The sequence below is a fragment of the Marmota marmota genome, unplaced genomic scaffold, assembly GCF_001458135.2.
Source record: "Marmota marmota marmota unplaced genomic scaffold, marMar, whole genome shotgun sequence".
Lineage (NCBI taxonomy): Eukaryota > Metazoa > Chordata > Mammalia > Rodentia > Sciuridae > Marmota > Marmota marmota.
Window position 1 is genome coordinate 46223499 of NW_025999842.1, and position 22360 is coordinate 46245858.

At 33.1% G+C, this 22360-nt stretch overlaps 1 protein-coding gene across 8 annotated transcripts in view; it reads left to right on the forward strand.

Moving 5' to 3' along the window:
- The window catches only part of Lama2 (laminin subunit alpha 2), a 559330-nt gene that overhangs the window by 134352 nt on the left and 402618 nt on the right, over nucleotides 1–22360 (forward strand). For all 8 annotated transcript variants that reach the window (XM_048798152.1, XM_048798156.1, XM_048798128.1 and 5 more), the window contains exon 3: nucleotides 5757–5869. In XM_048798152.1, the coding sequence (XP_048654109.1) occupies nucleotides 5757–5869 (113 nt within the window). The remainder of the gene's footprint in view (nucleotides 1–5756; nucleotides 5870–22360) is intronic.

Below are 22360 nucleotides of genomic sequence, written 5' to 3' on the forward strand. Positions count from 1 at the left end.
GGGCAACCATCAGAAGTCTTTATTTGCTATGATGGACTTTTGTTGATTTCTAGAGTCTGTATTGGTATGGTATGGGATCAGAATGGTAAGTCACAGCACACTTCCCACGTTTGTCAGAGCCCTGGGGAAACATTAAAGGCTCAAGGAAATGGTTAAGTGGAATCTAGGAGAGGATGAAGATAAACAGGTTTTAAGGAAGAAAATCTGGAGAATGAGGCATCATGTATATTAAGAAGAAATTTTCAGGAAAAAAAGAGTAATGTATAGTGTCAACTGCTTCCAAAATACTGAGAAAGAAAAGCATAACATGGATAACATAGGTTTTCCTAGGTTTTGACAACACAGGTATCTGCTGGTCATCTTGTTAAAGGAGTCAGTGGACTCACGGTAGCAAAGACAACATTGAAGAGCTAATAAATTAATAAGGAGGACAAAAGGGGAGTGTAGGAATAGTCTTTTAAAGTGTTCTTGATATAAAGAGAATAGAGGGTTTTACAGAGGAGTATATGGTGCTGGAAAGGTTTTCAAAGACAGTAAACAGATGAGCTGGTTTTAGAGGTGACAGGGAAAAGTGAGGGAAGTTGTCAACAAAATGATGTTGAAGGTGATGTCTCTTAAGAGGTGAGGAGAGATGATCATTAAGCACAGGTATAAAAGCCTAAATGAGGAGATATATACCTTTTTAATTGACCAAGTTAGAATAAAAGGAAGGATGGGTAGTGGCAGATACAAGAGTGGTTGGCAGGAAATTCTTACTAGATGATCTTATTTCCTTTTTAAGATGTGAGTCTGGGTTATCTGCTCAGGAAATAAGTAAAAATTCAGATGAGCTTCCTAGGGTATAGATACCACTGAGCTATAATGAGAATAAGGTGAGAATTCCATATAGAGTAAAAAGGCAGTAGCAAATATTTGGACTGATTTTCATGCAACATTACAGAGAAAGTGTCAAGAAAATCCAAGGAAAGGCTTGAGAAGAAATGAATTGATTGATTATAAGTTTTCATTTCATTAGGAAAGAGGGTAAATTTTGGTGGAGAAAAACATCTATGAGCTCAGGAACAAATGATTTTGTGCAGAATTTGAGAAAGGCTGGAAATACGGACGTAGTGCAATGGATGATAGGGATGGGGTGGTAGAAATGCATAGCTTTGTGTTTAGGATAGGATGGGCAGAGGGGAAATTATAAAGGTAAAGAACATTAAAATTCACATGTGTGTATATATATGTATATAAATATGTTTCTAAGGTAAGTACCTTTATTTACCATATATATACATACATATATATTTACCTTATATATACATGAATATATATTTATACAAAGAAAGAAATTGATACGTTCAGGACGAAAAATGCAAAGATTGGACTGGAAAATAACTGAATGGAGACTCTTGGTTGGAAACTAGATGAAATCTACTTGCCAAAATGAGTTTAAGACCTTCTGTGTCACTTTTTCCTTCAAAGTTCTGTATTCAGAGTCTCTTGGGTCTCAGTGGAATATACCTATATTTAGGCATTTTCACCCCATGTTTTCAAATTAAAGCCAAAACTGAATCAATGTTTTAGTATAGCATAATTCACACCAGGTTTGCTTTGTACCTTCCCATTTTTACTTATGTGTGTTGTATTTTTTATAACTAGTCACAGGCTGTACTTACTTCATATTGTTTGTTTATAAATGACCAGCTATACTACATTTCAAAATCATGTTTTAGTACTGGAAATTTAGAAAGAATAGAACCCCACAAGAATAAAAATCTAGTAATAAACCACAGGAACATATGTTAGTAAAGCTGGAGCTATAAAGGATAACATTCCACAAATTCAGTGAACTTCTAGAATAAATCTGGAAAGTTTGCACTTAATACCATATAAAAAATGAAACTTGAACTTCCTTACTATTACTAGACTGTGCTTCCCAATTAAAAATTAGCAGTCTGAGTGGTCTGCCTCCTTGGATCCCCAGCCAGTTTTCAGATGCAGTTTAGCCCTTTGGTTGACTTGTATAGTTTTTCCCTGTTGAGGATATTACATGTTTCTATCCCCTTTTAAATAAGGGAACTCTGCCAGCAATTAATCAGTATTTGCAAATTAATTATGATTAAATTTTTATAATGGGGATTATGGTTAATTGTTGATTCATCTCCCTGTCCTCCTTTTCATGACTAATTCTCATATCAATTTGACCTGAGGTGGCAGATATCAAAATTTCCAATTAGACAGGCTCTCTCGCAATTACCTACGAGTCACAAATTCTATTTGGTAATGTGGTTGTGTGAATGTTTTTCTATCACATATTAAACCCACAGTCTATAAAGATGATTCAGGAAGATGTTTGGGGAATGTTTGCTGTGATATTTGTTTTTCTTCACAAGCAATGCCAGCAATATTTCATTTGGTGTTCTGATTTCTGTGTGCCAATTTCAGCACCCACTCACACCACCAGGAGCATTTGTTTGATATTTAGTTATGCTTCTGATATTTGCTTATTGTTATAAAGATGACATCTTCCTTAGCTAAACATAATTTCACTAGCAATAATTATTAAATACATTCAGCAATTTTACTTTTCATTAATGAGACAGGATGCCTTATCTCAGTGGACTGTTGATGACATAAGACTTGGTACAAAATAAAGTCCATCCAGCTGCTTGGTGGAATTAAATTTTTATCAATAAAAATGGAATGTTGTTATCCTGTCCTATCATCTCATACAATATTTGGAATATGAATATCTATGTTTGAAAGGTGAATATCATACCATAAGAAAGACAAAGTCATAGCCTTTGTGTGTTTAACTGATGGTTATAGAAGACTACCTAAATAAAATTGACATATAATAATTTTCACAAATTTGAAAATGGCAAATTTAATAAATAGTTTTTAATGAATTTTTTAAAAGATATTTTATTTTACTGATTTATACTGCATGGAAGACTTATTAGTTTTGCTTGATTTCTATTATTTTCAATTTTTTTATTAATTGCGATTTGTCTCTAAAATTCAGTAAGGTATACACTTTGAACAGATTCACAATGTATTTTATCTATATGCACAATAAGCTTAGATTATTGATAGTTATAGAGTTCATTAGCAACCCTATAAGTAAAGGATTTGGATACAAAATGTTTTCACAGGTCAGAGACATGTAAAATAAATGAGCACAACATTCCATGTGTTTCATGAAAACTAAAAGGATACATTTTAAAGAATTTTTCTTGTCTGGAGGTGGGAGTGGGGTACTGGGGATTGAACTCAGGGGCACTAAGCTTTTATTTGGAGACAGGGTCTCAGCAAGTTGCTTAGCACCTAGTTTTTTGCTGAGACTGGCTTTGAACTTGCAGTCCTCCTGCCTCAGCCTCTTGAGCCCTGGGATTACAGGTTGTCCTTTATTTTGATTTTATGACTTTTAAAAACTATTGTTAGCTCTACTTTGTGTACAACCATAGATATGAAAAATCACTTGTGCTCTGTATGTGTAATATTAATTGTAATGCATTCCACTGTCATATATAACAAATTAAAATTTTAAAAATGCCCCCCAAAACCCTATTGTTAGCTTCTAAATGTCCTTTATTTTGTGAAATAAAAGTGATGGCATATTAAATGATAATTAGTAGATCAGGATTTATTAATACTTGAAAAAATAAATTTGAACTCCTATATCAACTCCACATATCTCTCATACATTTTTTTTAAAAAAATTACTTCTTGTCTGAAAGTTAAGAATCTGGAAACCACTACTTTGAGTGAAGTTTTTGTTATCCCTATTTTAGGGATGACACAGATTTTAAGCAATTTGTCCATGGTCAGTTAAGTACTAAATGGCAGCACCAGGAAGAATAGCTAGTTTTTCGTATGACAGCTCTTCATGTGCCAAATTGTGTGCTCTTTCATCATTAGACTATATCATTATCATTAGAATATATGGCTGGATAACTTTATTATGTAGACAAATTGAGAATCCATGATTGCTCCTTTCAGTGGTGTAATTTGTTCATTATTTGAGGTAGTCTTTCAATTAAAAAAAAAGATTAGGTTTTAATCTGAAGGATTATTCATAGATCACTAATTTTAAACATTTTCCCAAATAATTAGTTTTATATAAGTTCTCAAGAGTGACACCCCAAGTATACTTAAACCATAATGAATGGAAGAAAACCAAGGAAGCTCTTTCCCATTTTGTTTACATTTCTGAGGAAAAATGTGCTGACTTCCAAGTGAGGTGTGAGGAATGTAGACACTTTTACTAGAGCCTTAAAATTAGAAACAGGAACATCAACAACCTCCACTCCCACCATTCTCACCCATGTGTGGATGGGGCCCATTTAGATGAGGGAAAAAAAAAAAAAATAAACATAGCTTGTATTATTTGGAAAAGGAGACACAAAGATTTCAGACTATGATCCAAAGGGTAATGAGGATTGTGGAGGCCAGGGGTAGTTCTACTGTGAAATCTGTGGAGCTAATTTGGAAGAGATGAGCATCTTTGAGGTCCAAAGCTTGTAAGAACAAAGAGAGCCATATCAAAGGACAATACGATTGGCCATGGCTGTCCATATCTCACCTGCTATTTCCAGTCTTCCTTTTGATTCTCACAATTGGGTGTCTTCTCAACTGTGTGGAATAAGGTGAGGAAAAACCTGTGTTTTATTGGTTGGATGAAGTTTCATATGCATTATCTTGTTAGGGTCGGGCAAACGTCGGAGGAAAGGACCACCAAGAGACTATCTCATGCAAAAGCAAAGGGTTTATTGGACCAGCATGCTGGGGCTCAGAGCTCTCCTGAGAGAAGCTGGAGCCCTGAGCACAGCTTAAGCAGAGTTTTTATGCAGTGTTTAAACAGGGAAGTTCATATGGCAGTTAGGGTGCGAGGGTGGGATTGTTACAAAATAACCATTACAGAATAATCATGCGTTTTGTCAGGGGGTGTTGGGTCAGGGTACATTTTGACATAAGTAACTGTTTTTAACATAAGTTTCGGGTTCCAGGAAAACAGAACTTAAATTTACAGAAAAGCAAAACTTAAACTTAACAGGAGAGCAAAACTTAAATTTAACCTTTACAATCTCTTTGTTTGCCATTATTATCTAGATTCTTCCACTACAGTAGTGATTTATGGGGCTAGAAAAAAGCTGCACAGGAAGCATAGGTATCTTTCATTATATTTTTTAACAGTGGTAGAAAATGACAATCTAAAGACTTGTTGTAAAACATCTCATAGGATAAATGTGATAGCAGTTTATATTAAAACCAGATAAATACTGGATCGTCCAAGTTCTGGTAATAAAGAATTTGTCAGAAGAGCAAATGTTCAAGTATGTTTCAACTACAGTTCAGCATTTTATGTTTCTGTTAATCAAGTTGATGGTATACTAGAGTTGCCTCAAACAGTACAGATTTTGCTTTTTTGAATGACTGATGCATCAATTTGATTTCAATATTATTTTCTGATCCTTAATTTCTGTAGTCATCTTCAAAGTTGCCCATTGTAGTAGTTGATGGCTGGAGTGTTGAATAGCTGCTTCTTGATTATCCTGAGATCTTGGTCATTTCCTACTACATTGTACAGATATATGGAAAAGGTGTCACTGGATAAATTCTGTAGAAGATATGGATTACTATTTTTTTAATGTTTGATCTTTACAGGATTGTTTTACCTTAATTTTACGTTTTTCTTCAAAGAAACAGTTACAGATTCATTATATGATTTTCTTTTCTCTTCCTTTCACATGTTGCTGCTGACTCAATAGAGAGACACCCTATTACGAATGCTATTGATGGAAAGAACACTTGGTGGCAGAGTCCCAGTATTAAGAATGGAATCGAATACCATTATGTGACAATTACACTGGATTTACAGCAGGTACAGTGCCACTTTCTTATCATTTTCCACTTTTGTTGTACCTTGCATTTGCTATTTATTTAGTTGGTACTTTTTAGGGTGAAAGGATACACTTTCTGATCACCTGCTGTTATTTTCTTGATACAATGAACAAAGGGTCCTATTCATTTGGCATATAGTCATTTACAAATATGTGGCATTTATTTCTAAAGCACAACTAAAATGGATCCATGCAAATGGTTTATTAATGATTTAGGAACTGAATCTATATTAACTAGTTAGAGTTGATGAAAACATGGATCAATAAAATTTTACATGAAGGGAGTATGATAGTGCCATTTTTAACTTTTAAAATAATACAGTGCTTCCACTCTGCTGATGTTGTATGTGCTCTTAAAGGCTCTCGGATAACAAGGCTCTTGAGTAAATTGCCTCTCATTACTGAGAGTTGTGCAAGCTGTGACAGTTAGTCTCAAATTAAACTTGGGCCTCTAAACGAGGTAACAAGCCTTGTAGTTATATAAAATTGATGTTGGAAGTCATTAGAGTGTGTGTTGCATAGGCCTGAGTGCCTTCTATGCTTAATTTCCTTCTTTCTGTTCACAACATTCAGTTCAGGATGAAGTTATGAATCAAGAATCACCGTCACCAAAATTATTTAGGCTTGCAAATGGATTTGGGATGGAATTTGAGAAAAATGTTCCCATCGTTTTTTGTTATTCCAAATACAATGGTTAATTTAATTGGTCCTAGACTGAGACTAGAAATGGTGAACTTACGTAACCTCTTCACTTTGGCCTGTTTCTCTTTCACTCTCTGGCATTAGCATAGGAAAAACACTTATTTGTTCCTTCTTAGTCCAGTGTGGAGATGATGCAGCTAGAGATCTGAGGACTGGTGCAAATGGCCAAAACACTTAATGGGAGATCAATACACTGTAGAGGTCATGGTTTTCAGAGTTTGCCAAAGTATAGAGAAATACCATCCAGTGGGCTAGATTGACATCAGGCAGAAAAGTTCAACCTCCATTCTCCAGAATCTAGGCCCATTTTGGTGGGATCTGTATGTAATCAAGAGCCACAGATAGCTGTTGGAGGAGTGAGCAAGCTGGTAGGTCATATAGCGGAGCCCCTTTCATCATATCTGACCCTTTGGACCTGAGTAACAGAGTGGCAGCAGGGCTCAGTGCTGCAGCTAAATTGCCAACTGACATAGATTTATTTCTACCCATATTAGTGTACAGCAGCTGAATGTCAGGTCTGAGTTAGTGATATTTCTGAAGAACTCTCTGTGCATTGTCTGGGAGTGGTCAGGCCATCTACCACACTGATCAATCTTGCTTTAGGTCAATTAACCTTGTGCATGAATTCCCTGTGGATCCTACCCTCAAATTGGACTTTATCTTCCTCTGGATAAAGACAGCTTGGTCCTTTATCGATCACAGCAGTACTTCCCTTTCATATGATCATTGAAAGTCTGCCTTCCCAATCAAGAGTATGTCTGCTGTCCATTGACTTGGGTCGTCTCCTGGGATAGGAAATCAATAAATAGTGATGGTTTATTGTTCTGGTTTACTCTCCACTTATTCTTTTAGATTGCACATAGAGCATGAGAGTCAATTATTAATATAATTTGCACAAATCATTTGAACTACCCTTTGAGCTCTACCACAACATTATTTATCTGTTATCAAATATAGCAGCATTTTTCTTTCTAATTTACAGCTGGGTGGTGGAATCACCAGTTTTTACTAAATCATTTTTGTTCAACATGCTTGTCATTAATTTCATAAGTCAAAGAATTCATCCCAAAGCTCTTTTTTTTTTCAATGAAGGCAGTTATATTTCCCCAAATTTGTTTTGCATCACCAGTTATTCATTACCATACACAATCTGAAGAATCATGTAGTTTTGAGCCAGGCCTGAAATCTTAGTTCCTCAGTAGGCTGAGGTAGAAGTATCACATGCTTGAGGACATACTGGGACAGACATACTGTCACAAAAATAAAATAAAATAGGGCTGGAGATATAGTCCAATGATACAGCAGCTCTGTGTTCAATCCCAAGTACTACAAAAAAAAAAAAAAGGAATTATGCAGATTTGTTTTTCTGTTTTCTTTCCACGTGTTATGATAGCTTAAAGATGAATGAATACTCCAAAGCATCTTTTAGAGTTCAGTCATCCTAACAATCCTAACTAGTGGGGAAATTCTGTATATAATTAAGGGCTACTGACTCCAATACCTGTAACTGCACAATATACATAGGCTTTGTACTCAAATGATCTGATATTTTAGGGTGTTGCCCACCCTTTCCCTTTCATTTACTTTAGCCTTCTCTAACTTACTGAAAGACAACCTACTATGTTTTTAAGAGGAGAATATAGTTAATCTATAAAAGAAAATAAAATTTATTTAGTCTATTATTTAATGATGTACATCAAGGAGGTTTTGTAAACAGGCTTTATGTAATTCCATAGACAAGAAGGAACCCCACACTTCTCATTCGACCTCACTCTTTGTAATAACAAACTGTGGCAACATATTTATAGTACTTAACACAGGAAGCAAAACCATAGAAAAGCATATTTTAATGCATTGGCAACAGAGAAAATAAGGACATCCTTTATTATGTTACTCACTTCTCATAATAATCCCATAAGAAAACTAGTATTATTATTCCTATTTAATAGCTGAAGAATATTAGTAGGGTCAGAAAAGTTAAGAAACTTGGCCTTCTTTACAAAGCTTAGCATAGAGAGTCTGGATTTTGACTGGAATAGTCTGAATCTGGAACCCAAACTATGCCACCATTTTCTAACAGGTGTCTGAGAACCTTAAGCTAGGAAGCACTTTTGGTATATATTATTTGGTATATATATTGAGAATTTTTGGTATATATTTTCATGTAGTCTATGATCAAAGAATGCTGTACTCTGTTCTCTTGTCTTCTATGTAAGCAAAAAAGAATGGAACTAGATCTCTTATTTCTGGTAGAGTCCAATGTGCCTCTAAAGTGGCATAGAAGCTGTCTTTTCCACTTAGAGTATAAAGGAATAATAGGTTACTCAGCATAATATAAGCTATTATCCAACTGGGAGTCAAGTGCAGTGGTATTGTTGGGAATAGGTAAACATCAGTAAATGTGTGTTTGTCATTAATTCAACAAGAAGTTTGACCATCTATTGTTTTTTGTTTGTTTGTTTGTTTGTTTTGAGATGTATGAATTTTGATAAGTGCCAATAGTTTGTTGATATGTTCTTGACTCCTCTGTGAAACACTTTGAATAAATTACTATCTTAAATATAAGTAGCAATCATTAGATTTTCTTGATTAAATCATTAAAGACTATACTGAGAGATTTCTTCACATTTTAGTATTCAAGATAAGCACCAGAAAAATATTTAAAAAATTATTGACAAGAAAGTAACTGCCTATTTTATAAGAAGACTGTTTTTACATTTATTACTAAAGAATTATTGGCTTTTTCCAATTGTTTACTCATAGCATATCTTAAGCTAATGATTTAATCATGCTGTGCCTCAATATCTAGATTAGCAGAATACACATTACAGTGTGATTGTAAAACGTTTAAAATAATGATAATAACATATACCAACTAAATTCCATCTGGCAATTATGTCAATTATTAGAACTTTGGATCAGCATAAACTTGAATAGAAGATGAAATGTTCCAGTGATATGTATGCAAATACCCAATATGACAAACAAATGCATACAGAAATTTAAAAGACAATAAAAGAGACTTGAATGGTAATATAATTTCCAAACATTTATATTCTGACAAGATGTCATGAGAATGTGTCATGATATCTGATCTCATTTTATGACTTTTAAATTTTTTTTTCAGTCCTGCCCTTTGATATCTTTAGAGAAAAGGCAGATTGGTAGTTGGTATAAAACACAAAAGACCAGCTGATAATAGACTATGCAAACATATATTGAAGTCATACTCATGCCTAATAATTGAGGAGTGAGGGGAATTAATTTTGCAGTGTGTAGGAGTCCCGGTTAGCTTAATAAACACTTCTTCTATTTCATGTCTATTTCTTAGACTTAAAAGGGCATTTACAAATAAGATTGTCTTGCAGCTACAGAGATCATACTACACACATAGTTTTAGCCTAAATGTCTTACGAATTGACTTCATACAGACATATTTGGAAAGATGGGTTAACAATTTTAAATATGAGTTATAATTTAGAAGGAATTCAAAGTAGTATAACTATATTTTTAGAATCTATTTAAGTAACATAGAAGAATCTTAAAGCCCAGAACTATTAATGTAATGGTTGAGTCCTTTTATGACAATGAAGGACAGAATACATCATCTATTCAAGTTTTTTTTAATTTAAACATTTGAAACATGATTGAATTTTCAGTCTTGAAAGAAGGTCATTGTTCTTTCATATCAAATTATTTTTTATACTCTTATTACTGATTCCTATACAAGGATCTGTTTTTCAAGGATAAATTTTGGAAAACTTACAAATACACAAAAATTATACAGAATGTTTCCAAGGCATGATTGGAACAAATAAATTAAAAATGAGACAAATAAAATGATACAGACACACTACTAAAATTCTATACCATACTACAACTTAGAGGATTCAGCAAAAGCAATTCCAAGAGGAAAGCTAATAGCAATAAACACTACATCAAAAAGAAGGAAAGATCTCAAAGAAAAGACCTAATGTTATTTCTCAAAGAAATAGAAGCAAAACATACTGAGCCTTGAGTTACTAGAGAGAAGGAAATAAGAAATATCAGAGCAGAAATATTGATATAAAGACACAGAAACAATAAAAAAGTCAAACAAAACCGAGGGTATATTTTGAATTTAAACAAAATCAGCAATCTCCTCTACAATTGATAAAATAAAATAAAAGATATAAAATAATAAATGTTTTAGTAAGATTTTGCATTGTTATGACAATATACCTAACAAGAACAATGTAGAAGAAGAAAAGTTTATTGTGGCACATGGTTTCAGAAGTCTCAGTCCATAGGTAGTCGACTCCATAACTCTGGGCCCAAGGTTAGTCAGAACATCATCGAGGAAAGGCATGTTGGAGTAAAACAGATCAGACCATGCCAAGAGGGAAGCCAGAGAGAGCTTCATTTACCAGGAACAAATGTGTACCCCAAAGACATGCCCCCAATGACCTATTTCCTCTAATCACACTCTACTTGCCTACAGTTACTACCTAGTTAATCCACATTAGTGGATTAATCAAATCTTTTCACTGGTGAAGTTTGTTGCATGAACTTTTGAGGGATATTACATATCTGTACCATAACTATAAATTAAAAATGAAGATATGATTATTGATACCACAGAAATATAAAGGATCAGAGACTACTATGAACAATTTTATGTCAAGAAATTGTATATCCTAGACAACGGGTATAAATTCCTAGACACATACTATCTACTAAGATTGAATTGTGAAGAAATAGAAAACCTGAAACAGTCCAGTAAAGGATAAGGGAACTGACTCATATTCTTTTCTCTGTACCAAATATTTAAAGAATAACAAATACCAGTTCTTTTCAAACTCTTTCAATAAAATTGAAGAGGTAGGAATATTTCCAAATGCATTTTATGAGAAGAACATTACCCTTATACCAAAGCCAGGCAATGGTATGATAAGAAAAAGACACTAAAGCCTAATAACCTTGATAAACATCAATAAAACATTAGCAAACTGAATTTAACATCATATTAAAAGGATCATTGTGCATGATCAAGTGGAATTTATCCCTGGGATGCATGGATGATTCAGTATATGCAATTACATACATGTAATATACTATATTAACAGAATGAAAGATAAAATAGTATAATTATATCAATAGATACAGAAAAACATTTCACAAAATACAACATCCTTTTATGTACATAGGGAATATATCTCAATATAATAAAACCATGTATGATAGACCCACCAGTAACATAATCAGTGGTGAAAAGTTGAAAGCTTTTCCTCTAACATCAGGAACAAAATTAAGATGCCCAGTCCTACCACTTCTATTTAATATAGTATTAGAAATCTTAGCCAGAGTAAATAAGCAGGAAAAATAAATCAAATACATCCAAATTGGAGAGGAAGAATGTAAATTCTCTGTTTGCAGATGACATTTTATATAATAGCCCTGATGATTCCACCAAAAAGTGTCATAAATAATTTAAAAAATTAGTAAAAATGCAGATTGTAAAATCAACATACAAAATCTAGCATATTTATACAATATTAATGAGCTATTGAAAAGAAGAAGCCAGAAGAACAATACTATTCACAATTACATCAGAAATAAAACAAAATTGACTATTTAGGGAAAAAGTTTAAATGAAAAATTGAATGACCCATCCACTAAAAACTATAAAATGTGGATGAAAGAAATTTAAGAAGACAGTAATAAATTGATATCCTATGTTCATGGATTGGAGTAATTAATATTATTAAAATGTTCCTACTACCCCCAAGTGATAAAAATTAATGAATTTTCATTAAAATTTCACTGATATTTTTCACAGAAAAAAATTCCTGAAGTTTCTATGGGAATACAAAGGATTGAATAGCCAAAGCAATCTTGAGTACAAGAATAGAGCATTATATTACCTGACTTCAAAATATAACTACAGTGTATACTGTCAAAAAAGTATGATAGTAGCATAAAAACAAATAGACCAATGCAAAAGAATAGAGAGCCCAGAAATAAATCTACACATTTACAGTCAATTGATTTTCAACAAGCTTCTATGAATATACTATGAGAAAGGATAGCTTCTTTAATATAGGATGTTGGGGAAACTGGATATCCACCTGCAGAAGAATGTAAGTAGACCCTTATCTCACAACATATAAAAAATTTCACTTAAATAAATTAAAGACTGGAACTATAAAATGATGAGAAGAAACCATAGGGGAAAATCTCTGACACTGCTATTGGTATTAATTTTTTTATATAACCCCCAAAACACAAGTTACAAAATTGAAAGGTCACAAATGAAATTACATCAAACTAAAGCATGGAAACAATGAACAAGGCTGCTTTTGAAATCACTGAATTTATTTCTTGGTAGTATTTGAAACCCTGCTAAAGTGGGAATTCAAATCCAACTACAGAGATTACATGATGAAAACATCCTACTTAGATAGACCTTGTTTGGTGTAGCAGTAGGATCTGTGGTTAATAGAAAATATATTCTCTCCATAAATGGATTTGTGTTGACTTTTTAGTCATTTATGTAGTCCACAACCAACTTCAGTGTCTATATTGTACAGAATATTAGTCTTGACTGGTTTCCACTCCTCTCCTCTTCAGTATTTTCTCCATACAGCAGTCACAGTGATGTTGGCACAAAAACCAGATCACACCACTTCTACTGAAACTCTCTAAGGGCTTCCCACCACACTCACTTTGGTAAACACAATGACTCATAAGTCCCTATAGGACCAATTCTTCAACCTGTTTCATTTTTAGCTTCATGTACTGATCTCCCTTTTTCAGCTGCCCTGCTTGTTGCCTCTCTGGATTTCTTGAACACTAACATTTTGCACCCTCTTGCCTTAGCACCCTTGTGCTTGCTATTTCTTCTGCCTGTAGTTGTTTTCCCCATTTTCCACTCGGCCTGTGTTCTCACCTCTTTTGCGGTTATATTCGGAGTTGTCTTCTCAGCAAGGATCTCCCTGAGGGCTGCATTTAAAACAGCAGCCATTTCCTAGACCGCTTCCTTGCTTTATTTTTCTCTACACAATATAATTTTCCATGTATGTATATTTTACTATTTATGTTGAATGTTATTTTTTTTTCATTTCTAAAAGAAAATTTCATGAGGTTGGAAATATTTGTTTTTAACTTTTTGAATATAAATTAAAAATATTTACTATTACATAAAACATGAAAATTTGCATATTAATAATGTACCATATGATATTTCAATTTTTTAAAGATACTACATTCTAAGTCCTTAGAACAGTGTCCAGCATATAGAGAACACTCAATACATTTTTATTAAGTGAATGAAGGATTAAGTGAATGAATAAGAAGAAACATCAATTCATAATGTAACAATCTTATTCTAAGGATTAAATTAGAGATTAAATAATTGGTTTCTTATGATAAAATTTTGTTTGCATTTTTAGAATTTATATAATTTCTACCAGTTCTTAGGTTGAATAGCATTATCTTAGTCTGTTTGGGCTATAACATAATGCCATAGATTAGGTGCTTTATATACAGCATAAATTTATTTCTTGGGAATTCTGGAGGCTGGGGAAGTCCAGAGTAAAGGCACTGTCAGATTATGTGTCGGGTGAAGGTTTGCTTCCTGGTTTATAGATGGACATGTTCTTGTGGTAGCTTCAAATGGCAGAAGAAACAAATGAGCTCTTTGGGGTCTCTTTTGTAAGGACACTGATTCCATTCATGAGGGTATATTCTCATGACCACATCACCACCCAAAGGCCTCCCTGTTAATAGCATCACACTAGGGGTTAGGATTTCAACATAGGAATTTGGAAGGGACAAAATATTCAGCATTTATAAAACATGGAATAAGTTTTCTCACTAATCATCTTTCTAAACATGTGTTAAACTTCAGTGATTTGCCATTCTCTGTGTAACTTCACCCCATTCATAGTTTATTTGTGAAAGAAGCTTTTACTGTGATAATATAAAGTGATGGAGGGGTAGGTTTTACATACTGGGTGGCATAACGGGCTCTGTTTTAGCTTATATTTGAAATACACATTGATAATCAACATAGAAATATTAAAGAGAATTGAATTTATCAGACTGAGGTTGAAGGGAAAGATTAGAAGTCATGATATCAACTTGGATAACGCTGGCAAAGGATTCTCATTAACATTAAGCCCTTGTTTAAGACCATCCAGAATGAAAGTATAGAACTAAAAATGTGCCTAAAATTGAATCCTAGGCATTCCAAATTCAGAGGTGATAAATTAAATATGTCAAAAAAGAAGAAAGGTGGCTGGGTATGGTGGCCCATACCTATAATTTCAGCAGCTCAGGAGGCTGAAGCAGGAGGATCACAGTTCAAAGCTAGCCTCAGCAACTTAGTGAGGCCCTAAGCAACCTAGTAAGACCCTCTCAAAATAAAAAAAAAAAAAAAAAAAAAAAAAATAGAAAGGGCTGGAGATGTGGCTCAATGGTTAAGTGCCCCTGGGTTCAATCCCTGGTACCAATAAATAAAATAAATAGGGTGTGTTGGGGGGATTGTTCAACTGTGTCAATGCAGATGCTGAGAAGAATGAGTCAAATCTCTCAGATATTAGAAAAAACAACATTAAGAAAAACTGAAATCAGTGAGTACAATATTTTTAAACTTGAAGAATCTTTTATGAAAGTCAAATGGCTTCAAAAATAACATTTGATCTGGAAGCATCCACCATGATACTACCTACCAGTGTTTGTTTACTTAATTACACACATTTATTCTTCAACCTTTCAATTAAGGTAATAACCAATAAAATTGGAGAGCACAATATAGAAATAGTAGATGTCCGCATCTTTTGCTTATCAGCCAGATTGTGAGCAAGTATTAAAAGTAATATATTCCTGGCTGGGCAAAGTAGTGCACATCTATAATACCAGCAACTCAGGAGTTTGATGCAGGTATGGCACTCATTCAAGTCCAGCCTGGAAGACTCTGTCTCAAAATAAAAAAATAAAGGCCAGCAATGTATCTCAGTGGATCTCAGTGGCAGAGTACACCTGAGTTTAATCCCCAGTACAATATTAAGAAAAAAGTAAAATTAATATATTTCTTAGTAGAAATACCTCACTTTCGTTTGTTTTTACAAATATTCAAATGCAGCCTTTCTGCCTAATTAGTTGTAGGAAGCTCATTATAGATTAATCTCAAATTACTGAAACAATGGACACAACTACAACAAATACAGTACAACCAAGAAAATCCATCCCAAACACTAATGAGCATTTGCCTTTCAGCACTGAGTCATTATCATTATACTGATATAATAAGTCAGGGTCAGGTTAGGAAGCAAAGATAAATAGTGCTCAGAATATAAGGTAACTAGTTAATTAAACTCTCTGCCTTCATACTAGTTGCTGTTTTCATGCTACAATCTTGCAGCAGTGGGTTGGAATACATGATTTTCTTAGTAATAGTATGTGATAGAATGTAAAATTTTGCTCTATCATCATCCTCATCAGTTTTCTCAATTTATTTGAAATGATAAGCATTTACATTCATCAATTTGACAAATAACCTATTTACTTACTGAATCTGAAAATGTTGGAAGATTTTAACAAATACAGAATTTAACAAATGAACTAAGAAAGGAAAAATGTTTTTCTCCACTAGTTTTAGGTTATACTCAAGAAAACTATAAATAGAATAGAAATTAATCATGGACAAGACTGATTTAAACTATAAAGTAATTTTACAAGTTAATTACAATCCACATAACAGATTTAGAGGAAAAGAAATTGTAAGTAGATCCAATTTTGGTAGTATTATTAATGTACTCCAATCAGCATCTTACATTTCAAGTGGCCCTGGTACCATTTTACTATGGATCTAGACAAATGGGTATGTTCTAAGACATGGCATAGAAGATGTGGAACATTTGTATTCCATTTAACTCTGTGGCATAGAAATCTCTAAGCAATGTATAGCACCTTGTTTATTCTTTTCTTACAAGGGAACCTTCCAAGCCTGTAAGAAACATTCCTTACTTCTTATTTGGCCTCTTGATGTGTCAGATTCTTTTTTAAGAAGCTATTATTTTTCAGGCAGATCATTGCACAAATTTACAATCAATGACTTTTTTTTTTTACTTTTTATTAAATAAATCAGGATTTAGGAGGTGGAAAGGTGAAGAGCAGAGCACAAGGATTACTAGGGCAATGAAATTTGAATGAAGAAAATATGTTATTATATATTTGTCCTGAGGCACTGATGGCACATCTAGAGTGAACCCTAGTATACTCTATAGACTTCGGGTATTATGATGTGTTAATGCAGTTTTCTCAATTGTAACAAATGTACCACTCTGGGAGGTGGTGTTGATCATGGGAGAAGCTGTGCATGTATGGGGCCAGCACGCATATGAAAATCTCTGCATCATCTGCCCAAGATTGCTGTACACCTAAAAATCACCCCCCCTGCAAATAACATCTTCAATAAGGAAAAAGGAAACCCTATGTTTCTCACTAATTTTTTGCTAAAGATTCATCTTTATGTTTTCAATTCACTCAATGTTTAATACTTTAGATCAGTTTCACTTATGGTCAACCTCTCAGAATGTGCTGGTTTTTTTATTATGATAATGCACACATGCACACACATCCACACATGCAACATAAAAGTTATCCCCTCAAGTGTTTTCGAGTACACACTTGTACATTCATGTGTTCATTCATCAAGTACATTCATATTGTTGTGCAGGCATCACCACAATCCAGATTTAGAACTCTTTTCCTTGTTTAAAACATGAAATATTGAGCTCATTAAATGATAACTACCCATTTCATCCTTCCTTTAACCCACAACAACCACTTTTCTGTCTTTTGTCTCTGAGTTTGACTACTCTAGATACCTGACACTAGTGGAATCATGTTTCTTTGTGACAGGCTTCTTTCACTTCAGCACAACATTAAGATTCTCCCATGTGGCAGCATATTGGAATCTTCTCCTTTTAATCATGAATAATATCCACTATTTGTATATACCACATGTTGTTTCTCCATTCATCCATTGATAGATAGTTGGATTACTTCCACCTTTGTACTATTGTGCATAATGCTGCTGTACACATATATACACTATGTGACTATCTATTCAAATGACTATCTATTCAAATCTCTGGTTTCTTTTTTCCCATAAAAAAAGTAATAGTATGTGATAGAATGGCTCATATACCTAGAAATGTGATAGAATGGCTCATATACCTAGAAATTTTGCTGACCAATTGGTAAGGCCATTTTTATTATTTTGAGGAACCCTCATTCTGTTTTTCTATGATGGCTCTACCATTTTAACATTTTCACCAGTACACAAGTGTGCAATTTTTTCACATCTTATCCAACATTTGTTATTTTTCTGTTTTTCTTCTTTTTCATCTTTGTTAGTTTTCCTAGTGAGTTTGAAGTATTAAACATTCATATTTTCAGCCATAGTTTTCTGATATTTCTTGACATAACATTGTTACATTCTAAGAGAAATATTTTTAAAACTTATATATTTTAGAAAGAATAGCACTGCAGAGTGCCTCTAATCTGGAAACATGACAGAGCAATGAGTTAAAGTAAATTAAATACTGGGCACTTTTGCTCATTTTGCTGAAACAGGTCATCAGTGAAAGACTCACGCTGAGATCCAGGTAATATGTGACCCATTTTATTATTTGCATAAATTATGGCTTTATTATATAAATATAAAACACAAGTGCTCATGTTTAGAATTACAACAGAGGCATATTTGCCTCTAGGGAGTTACACAGACACTTTCTGAACACCTATTTTTTCCTACACTGGATAAAATATTTTACATGAATCATCTTAGGTATTGTTTTCAACTCTACAAGAAAGGTACGATTACAGAGGAGAACATTTTGCACCAGAGATTCAGTATCTTGTGACTAGTTCACAAAGGGAAAGCCATAGAGCCAGATCCCAGTTTTCTGATTTCAGAGCTTGCCCTCATTTTGCAAGATTTTTTTAAGTATTTTATTAGTTATTGATGGACATTTATTTATTTATTTGTCTATATGTGGTGCTGAGAATTGAACCCATTACCTCACACATACTAGGCAAGTGTTCTACCACTGAGCCATGACCCCAGCCCCTTTTTAATTTAAAGGATTCAGTTTCAACCAATCAACACATTTCTCTCTTGATCATATAACATGGGGATTCTTTTTGGAAAGTGCCCTTAAAGTAGATGGTGTTCTAAACAGTAACAAAATAGGAACAATTTATTTATAGTGTATTCCAAATTTGGAGATGTTACAAATTTCCTGAGAAAAATCTTATTTTGATACTGACACTAATGCAACTTATTAAGAATTAAGAAAATCAGGGTTTTAATGCTATATATGAACCCTTATTTACTAATTATCATAATAACCTCACTAAAAACAAGAATAAGTTAATACAAAAGAAAATTAAAATTTAAAATTCTACTTCCAAGTTAAGCTTGGGATTTACCAAAAGTGTTACTCACTTTTAACATATACGTGTAGATGTAACTTGACATAGTGAATTTAATATTTAAATATCTGCATATATTCTTAACTCTCTCAGAATGATTTGGATAGATTTGTTGTATTATTAAATACCAGTCATTGGTCAATTTAAGTTCTTTTAAGAAGTCATGCAGAATTTGTGGGTCTTTGACAAAAATGCTTTGGGCAATTTTACTGCAATAGACTAATCATTGTGCAAGATTTGAGAAAGGTCATTATTAATCCAATTTGGTCTAAATGATTTTCTCAACTTTAAATTATTGTTTTTTTCATTTTTAGTGTGACTCATTGATTTTTCTCAGGAAGAACATTTAATTTCTCTCTGGAAATCAAAATAAAAACTTGCCTGAATGTTTACATATCAGCATGACTTTTAAAGTCTTTATTACCTAGGGACGTTAAATAGAATTCTTATTAAAAAAGAATTTCTGCTATATAGAAAATTAGGATAACTTTTAAATAATAAATCATATTCTTTTGATATCGTTATCAAGTAGGATAGTTTAGTATGCTAAAACAGCTTCCTAGAAAAAATCTGTTTTATCATATACTCATTTAATCTATATATGTCAACATAGATTAAATGATATTTTAAGTGATATAAAAACAGAATATTTATAAAAATATAATGAGAACTTTAACAGAACATTTTTTTTACATGAAAGGATATTAGCACTAGATATTTGGATTAAAAGCTAGTGCAAATTGTCCAATATGCTTCTAAAATGTAAAGAACAATATGAGTTCTTGGTTATACTTTTCCATAATTTCACTTAATGCTTCCTAGTATTTATCTAAACAATGGTGCCTGGCATGTAATGGTGCCCAGTAATTACTATTACATTAATCTGCTACTTTGCTAAATCTTTCCATCTCTGATTTCTTCTGTTACTGACATTACTGTCTTAATTATATTCTCTCCCTCTTCTGTAAGAGATTATATAAATTATTCTCTGCTCATAAATGGTGTAAGTTACTATTCCAATATAGATATAACTTGTTTAATGATATAAATATTTTATTATTTACTTATTTAATTGTTTTGTGATACTGGGGATCACACCCAGAGCCTTGCTGCTTCTGGGCAAGTTCTCTAATACAGAGTCTCACTCCCAACTCTATCTAAATATTTAAATATCTAAATATTTTAAACATCCTGTAAACTAAGGCTTTTATGGGCTACTTTTGAAGTAGAAATTTACAGATTCAGCAAAATAACTCTTATTTGAATTCTGTATTGTAAGTGTATTTAGTATGGTATTATAAACAGCAACAAAGTAACATCAATGCGTTTACTGTCTTTTCCAAATTTGACTATACTGTAAATTTCTTGAGAAAAAGTTTATCTTCATAATCTATCTGTATACTGTCTATATTGATAACCTTAATTTTCTTGATTTTTTTATTTAAACTTGTAATTTCAAATTTATTAGTGAGCGGCATGCCTGTATAAAAGTACATTTCACCAAATATCTTTTTCTTTATCTTTAAAATGAATATAATTATCATTTCCAGTATGGTTTAAAATTAATAGTTTTAAATTTTATTCCTGAAATATTTGGTTTTCCTATTGGCACTTTCTTGTTGATTATTTTCTGTATATATCTTGAAATTTTGATCTGTGTTTCAGAACAAGCAAAGCAATATTTATAGATTTGTCTCACAAATTGCCTTTTCAATATAGATTCTGACTTTTTATATTATAAAAATTAGTTAATAGCATTAACATGTGGAATTATTTCCATTCTGTTCTCTTGTACTCACACACACACACACACACACACATGCATTTTACATTTTCAGCATACTGCAGAAAAAGTTCATATCGTCTTTTGTTAGCTGGATATTACATTATGAGCATCTTCCCTCATATGCTACATAGTCTTTGAAAATTAGTTATTTGAAAGTTGAATTACAGACAAAGATCATATAGACATTTTCCCATATCTTTGGGGTTATGTCCTTTCTGAAATATAAGGATAATATAAATGACTTAGCACAGCTAGCCAGGCCTCAGGAAGCACCATTAACTTCATGAAGCCTGCCAATAATATGGAAGCCAGCAAAATGACTTTTTAACCAAGTGATACAATTCTATTAATAATTAGATAAAATTTAAAATACATTCTACCATTTTATTTACAAGCTACCATTTAAATTCTCTATTCATTCCAATAGTACAAACAAATAAGCCAACAAAAACTAATTCTAAAACAGATGACTGCTGATAGCTGAATTATAAGGATAGATGGGAAGGAAGATCCAGGTAGATTTTTTTTCCCCATTTAGGAAATATTTTTCCATGTACTTATTTCTCTCTTTGTCTCTTTCAGTTGAAAGTTTCAAAATACTGTGAATGTTCATTCTCTTTCCAACTTGGTATCTAATTATTTTTCTCTTCCAACATTACCTATAAAATATGTTAGATCCTGTGAGTCAACTGGGAAACAGGTGAAAGGATCACTGCTTATTAAAATAACTAATATTTAATGGGGCTTAGTATAAGCCGAATACTGCTACATACATTTTTCTTGTATTACATTTTATAATCTTCCCAATTGTATAAACAAAATGTATAATTGTTTTCATTGTCCAGGTGGGGGAAAAATGAGGCACAAGAAAGTTAAGAAACTTGCCCAAGTGCCAAGCCCATTTAACAGTGCGCTGCGTCTGTCTCTCAACCAGCAGCTCCACTTGGACATCTAATGGAGCATCACAAACTTTATAGCTCTGAGCAGAAATCTTGATTTCCTTCCTTAGAATACTTCTCTCAGGAAATGGCAGCATTCTTACCCAGTTGTTGAGGCAAATATATAAAAACAAACAAAACACATGGGGATAATCCTTAATGCTCCTTCCTTATTCTGGTCCTGCAAACTCCTCCTACAAAATATATCTTGATTCTGTCTTGTGTCATCTGCACCACTGCCACCTTCTAATCTAAGACATCATCAGCTTCCACCAGAACTATTATATAGTCTGTTTCAACATCCACTCTCCAAAGGCCACTTATCAGAAAGCAACAAAAAGTATATATACCTCTCCATATAAGCCCTGTATACTTCTCTAACACTGCTAATGACCAATATGTTGCTCCTGATTCTGGCCATATTGGTATTCTTGGAATGAACCAAGTTTATATGTGTATCAAGTCCTTTACACTTGCTATTTCCTTTTCTGTAAATTCTGTTCCCCAAGATGCTGACTGTTTTCATCCCTCACACTACTAAGGTCTCTACCCAAACAACACTG